We start from the raw sequence: 6,329 nt of genomic DNA on the forward strand, positions 1-6,329 counted from the left end.
CTTGAAGTCCTTCTTGCTCTTGAATCCTCCTTTATTTGAAAGTTTAGGACATTCCGGATTTATGTGGCCTTGTTTTCCACATTCGTAGCATGTTACATCTTGCGTAGATGTGGTGGCCTCCTTCTTCCTGAAATGTCTATTCTTTTTAGCGTTAAAGGATTTATCATTTTTGTTAAAGAACTTACCGAGCCTTTTAACAAGGTGCATGAAATTCTCATCTTCCTCCAATGCGTCATCATCTTTATCTTCTTTTGCGTCTACCTTCAAGGCAACCCCTTTAGATTTCTTTTCTTGGCTTTCGTGTTTCTCAAGCCTACGGAGTTCTAACTCATGTTCTTGAAGTTTGCCAAAGAGAGATGCGGACGTCATTGTTGAGAGACTTTTCTTTTCGGAGATAGCCGTCACCTTCGGTTGCCATTCTCGAGTCAATGATCTTAGTACTTTAAGATTGAGATCGTCATTTGTAAATGTTTTTCCGAGAGCAATCAAGTGGTTTGTCAAGTGAACAAATCTCTTTTGTAGCGCCACGATGGATTCTTCGGGCAGCATTCTAAACATCTCATATTCTTGACTTAATGTATTCAACCTTGATCTCTTTACTTCGGCGGTGCCTTCATGTGTCTCCACTAAGGTGTCCCATATTTCTTTTGCCGACTTGCATTGAGATATCGGAAGAACTCATCCATGCTTAAAGCACTTTGAAGAATGTTTACTGCTTTCTTTTCATTTAAGATTTTTTTCTTATCATCTTCATCGTACGAACTCTTTATCTTTGGAGTACCAACGCCATTGATCACACTCGTAGGATTATGTAGGCCATTTTCAACGGCTTCCCATATGCCTTCTCCTTGGGCTTCTAGATGTGCCTTCATACGGATCTTCCAAAAATCAAAATATTCTCCAGAGAATAGTGGTGGTTTGTTACTACTTCCACCGTCTTTAAAAACCAGATCCGTGCTTGCGGAAGCCATGCGGATCTTTTAGGAACAGGTTACCTATAACCTGCTCTGATGTCAATTGTAAGTTTAAGGAGTGCCTTAGAGGGGGGGTGAATGAGGCACTTAGAGTATTTTCCGGATTTTTGACGGTTTATGACTTTTACTTTCTAAAATGTTTTAGTGATGAAAAGCGGTAAAGGCGGAAAGTAAATGACACAGAGATTTATAGTGGTTCCCCTCACAGATTGAGAGTACTCCACTCCCCTTTCAACACGAAAGAGAATTTCACTATAATGTTAGATTTCTAGACAAGACACCTTAAGGTCTTTCTATCTATTCTAACACACCAAGAACAATCCTCTTGGATTTACAATATTTAAAGTCCAATCGAGACTCAATTTCTCACACATGGACCTCTTGTATCCACACACCGGATCACAAGGATAAACCTTACAAACTTATCCTTAACAATCCTAAGAATAAGTTGTAATCAAAGAATATAATTTTGAATAATTTGTATAAGATGAGATAGATGAAAATTGAAGTATATCAATTAAATAATTGATCTTCTCCTTTGTAACACTCAAATCTCACAGTAATTATACAAGTGTTCTTAAAATGGAATGAAACTCTGATGCTGACAAATAAAGGTTTATGCAAAGTTTCACTCTTAAGAAAATGTGGATGAACACTTAGAAAGATTGAGTGAATGTGTGTAAATAATTTAAATTTTTTGCAAGGAGGTAATTTTGAAATCTGAAAAATGATGTTTATATAATGTCTAAAACACCTCCTTAGATGAATGCAATAATCCAAAGGTTGCCATGTTTCATGATGAAGAAACCATAAGAGTTTTCATGAAAAGATGCAAATATTTTTCATTCTGGACCAGTGGTAATCGGTTACCTTAAATAGGGTAACCGGTTACATGCATTCAACGTTACAAAATAATTTGAAATTTGCTTGAGGTAACCGGTTACCTTAAATTGGATAACCGGTTACATGGTTCCAACGTTAAAAAAATGTTTGAAAATTACTCAGAGTAATCGGTTACTCTAAAAGTGATAACCGGTTACTCTAACACAGTTTTGAAAAATAAGTGTGGTGGTTTGTTGATGCATAAAACTATTTTCAATGATTATGATATGAGTGCAACATGTTGTGAACACTTGTATAACTATCTAGAGTTCAAGTGTTACCTTAATCCATGTGAAAGCCGAATCTTCATGTGATTCACCAAGACTTGATCTTTTGTTGAAAACTTCATACACGAGCTTTAAACCTTGATCAATCTTTTTGTTAATCCGACTTTAGCTATGAAGCAAGGTTTGTCGTCATCAAAATATCTGAGAAGTCATGTCTCCACATATGGGCTCTTTTCATTGGACATTAAATGTATATTAGTCAATTACATATTCGAGCATATCTTAGTGTAAATTTAAAATTTTAAAAAGGATAAATTAGGGAATACTTAAGCATGTTTTGGTCTTAGTTAGATAGTTGATAGTTGATGTTCACGACATGCTATGGGTATGGTTACCAGAAAAATACTATTATGCCCTTTTGATGATGTTGGAATTACACGTGTGATTGTGGTTAGAACAAAGTCCATTACGACCTTAAATATGATAAGGAAAAAAGACTTGAGATATGTTTTAAAATAAATATCTCGTATACTATTAATTTAGTTGAAAAATGAGAAAAGAAGAAAGAAAATAAATTGGGAAAGGATAAAGCGAAATTCTCAGGTTCTGAGCTATGGCTTCAACCATTCTTCCATTAACCAACGCTCAATTCGCTTCGTTTCATTCTCACCACTCTCTTCCATCCATCGCCAAGTAAGTTTCTCTCTTCCTTTTCACTTTCTCCTCAAATTCTTGTTTTTCTTTTTCAGCTGAAAGTTTATGATTTAACAATTCCTGAAATTGCGATTTACTTTAGGAATTGCAATGTCTATTTGATTTAACGAACTATAGAGAGTAAGAAAAATTTGTTCTTTAGAAAATCTAACCTCTTTGTTTTAGGTGGGGATGGAGAAGAGAGCAAGATGCAGGAATGGCTTCACGTAGAACACAAAGTCAAACATTTCGTGTCCTTGCTAATCCCAATGTATGCATAAATTGAATACTTTGCAGTATATGTGTGAGTATGTATTGTTGGTTGAGAAAACATGATGAGTTTTTGAGATTGGTTGTTTTTCTGTATGAACTTTTGAATTTATGTTTGCTGAAAAACTATGTAGGTATGATCTCAAATGCTTCCTCACTTGTGTAGCTTATTATTGATTTCAATATTTCATATAGTATGTTATAGTTTCTACTCTCTGTGGTTCTATATTTTGTTTACACATTTAATAGCATGAAAATTCAAATGTACATGATAGAAGCAATAGATTGGAAGTTTAGAAATTTTAGAGGATAACAAATTATTAGAGTTAGAGTTTGGCCTAACTCATCCATACAAAACCGTCTTGTAGGGTTAGGATTGCCTCACTTATAGGTACATCACGTATAAGTCAATGTTCAAATCATATATTGTCTAATGTGGGATTCTTAACCGACACAATTCACGCTCAGGACTGGACATCTAGAGTGTGGAGTTTGGCGTAACTCATTCCTTTCAAGCTCTATCTCTAACTGATGTGGGACTTAGGATCTTCTCAAGATCATATATTGTCTAATGTGGGATTCTTAACCGACACAACTCACGCTTAGGACTGGACATTTGGAGTGTGGAGTTTGGCATAACTCATTCCTTTCAAGCTCTATCTCTAACTGATGTGGGACTTAGGATCTTCTCAAGATCATATATTGTCTAATGTGGGATTCTTAACCGACACAACTCACGCTCGGGACTGGACATCTGAAGTGTGGAGTTTTGCGTAACTCATTCCTTTCAAGCTCTATCTCTAACTGATGTGGGACTTAGGATCTTCTCAATACTCCCTCACGCCCAACACTCTATCGGGCTTGGTGCGTGGATATAAACGGGGTGGACGGTCCATGATTTGATCGATAGACTTTGATATCATATTAGAATTAAGTTTAACCTAACTCATCATACAAAACTAGTTTGTAGGGGTGAGGATTGCTCCCACTATATGTACTTGTTCAGATCATATATCGTCTGATGTGGGACTCTCAAAACAGTGTATGGAAGAGGTAAAGAATCATAACATAGTATGGAGTGACAAGGTTGGAAAGGTTGGAAAATCTGTGGGAGTTATCACTATTTAAATGATTCAATAAAATTAATTATAATTCTTAGTTGCATTTTAATACTTAAAACCTAGCTTTGTTGCTCCCTTCTTCCTTTCTATGAGAAAATAAAGGGTGTCATCTTCCTGTGAAATACTATTTTAAAACTTAGCCTCAACTGTTCTTTCTTGAATGCAATGTCTGATATTTATATAAGTTACAACTTTCTCTTGCTGAAACCTTACTTCTTTTGGATATCATACTTATGCTAATAAATCAAATACAAGTTTTATTGGGTAAACTGTGAAGTATTCTTTCATCCCTTTGATATAAATTGCACCTTCTCTTTTTCCCATTACCTTTGTATTTATGTTTAATGAGATCTATATCTTTTATATAATAAATACACAGGTGTCTTCAGGAAAGGATGGTTCAAAAAAGGATGTAATCATGGTTGATCCCGTGGAAGCCAAGCGATTGGCGGCCAAACAAATGGAAAGAATTAAAGCAAAAGAAAAACTCAAGGTGAAAAACAGTAGGAAACTGAGTTGTATAACACTAACGAAACCATGCTCCTCAGTTTACTATAAATTTAACCACTTTGTGCTGTGATTGTAGAAAAGGCGCCAAATTGAGGCAGTTAATGGAGCTTGGGCAATGATTGGTCTAACGGTAGGCCTAGTTATTGAAGGTCAAACTGGAAAAAGTATTATGACTCAGGTGAAGTTTCGCATTAAACATACTTAACGAGAAATATCTGATGCATTGATTCCTTTTGGTTGATCAATTCTTGTATAATGTTCTGATATGCAAACATCTACTTCATTTTCTCAGCTGCAAGACTACTTTGGAGCAATTATTCACCTTTTTGTGAAGTAGACAATCCAAAAGATGCATGGATACACACTAAGAAACGCAGATTCTTTCTCACATTCTTTGTGAATATATCTGTTAAAGGTTTACCGATAAGGTTTTTTCTTGACACACTAAACCTTACAATTTTTACTACTCTTTCCCTTGTTACCTTGTTAAAGCTACATATGTAACATGATTTTACAAAAGTGCTGTTAGCCAACTATTGTTGCTCGATATGGATGTTTACTCACTCATTGCTTTTTCTTGGTTCTTGTATTTACTTCTCTATATATTTCTTCATCTCTTTTGCCCTACACAATTTATACTTCAACTAGCTCAGCACTTCATCTCTACCGAGAAGCTTGCGGTTGACTGCCTCAACTTTAGTTTCTCCTTACACAAATCTGATCACAGTAGGTTTTCTCCCTTACACTGCCTTAAATGGAGTTTTCCCAGACTGTGACATGGAATATGGTAATAAAACCATTTTTCCATTCTCCTTACACAAATCTGATCACAGTAGGTTCTTATATTCTTATATTCTACCACATATAGGTTCTAGTAGAATTGTATAGAAAGGATTTCATTGATCTCATTACACATCTAAGGTGGATATACTAACAGAATCAGCCAGAAACAGTATTACTATCAGTGTCTTTATGACTCTGAAAAACAAGAACTAACATGTAGATATGTAGGTAGGGTAATGGATGAGTTCTAAGTCATATTATTCCTTGAAATTGTAAAGGCTGGTTAATTTGGTCTATCAAATTTACAAAATTGCAATTTAATCTCTTAAATTGAATCATGTCTGCTAAATTGTAAAGGCTGTTGAAGAAAAATAACACTTTTACTGATTTTATTGCTTGTGCTGAACATTTAATTGAAATAAAATTCTGTTCCAAGGAAAGACTTTGCATTAATGGAATAAGTGCTGGGGTTTGCTAATTGGTGGAGTTCTTAATATGAGACCAGATTTATTCAAGGCTGCTGTTGCTGGATTACCATATTGCATTTTTCTGTTTTTTTTAGGTTTCGAAAATATTTTCAGAAATTTTTTGGAGATGCATTTTCGAATTATATTTATTCATAAAATTATAGTGTGATTCAAAAACGAATGAAATGTGTATATTGAGGTGGATTCGAAGATGTATCTCTGAAAATTAAGGATATTTTTGGATTTTCGCGTGGTATTTAAAAAACATATAGAATGCATTAAGGAATTCTCGAATTAAAAAGGAGTTTGCGAATGCAAGAGAAACAAAAACTCTTACTATATTATTTTAAAGTTACTCATTACACCCTCCATGTGTTACTCATGCACCATGTGTAAATTCTA

At 34.8% G+C, this 6,329-nt stretch overlaps 1 protein-coding gene across 1 annotated transcript; it reads left to right on the forward strand.

Moving 5' to 3' along the window:
- The first annotated feature begins 2,568 nt into the window (after nt 1-2,568).
- LOC127138508 (uncharacterized) lies at nt 2,569-5,244 on the forward strand. The gene is made up of 5 exons (XM_051064973.1): nt 2,569-2,776; nt 2,963-3,047; nt 4,547-4,660; nt 4,754-4,855; nt 4,970-5,244. Exons 1-5 carry the CDS (start codon nt 2,697-2,699, stop codon nt 5,012-5,014), a joined length of 426 nt encoding a protein of 141 aa, XP_050920930.1. The 5' UTR covers nt 2,569-2,696; the 3' UTR covers nt 5,015-5,244.
- Nucleotides 5,245-6,329: the final 1,085 nt, after the last annotated feature.

This window comes from Lathyrus oleraceus, chromosome 4 (assembly GCF_024323335.1).
Source record: "Lathyrus oleraceus cultivar Zhongwan6 chromosome 4, CAAS_Psat_ZW6_1.0, whole genome shotgun sequence".
NCBI classification, from domain to species: Eukaryota; Viridiplantae; Streptophyta; class Magnoliopsida; order Fabales; family Fabaceae; genus Lathyrus; species Lathyrus oleraceus.

Bases quoted from the DNA above. Each gene is read 5' to 3' on its own strand.
- LOC127138508 (XM_051064973.1), top strand. From the start codon at position 2,697: ATGGCTTCAACCATTCTTCCATTAACCAACGCTCAATTCGCTTCGTTT. The intron at 2,777-2,962 runs GTAAGTTTCTCT...TCTTTGTTTTAG, and splicing joins TCTCTTCCATCCATCGCCAA to GTGGGGATGGAGAAGAGAGC. The intron at 4,661-4,753 runs GTGAAAAACAGT...CTGTGATTGTAG, and splicing joins AAGCAAAAGAAAAACTCAAG to AAAAGGCGCCAAATTGAGGC.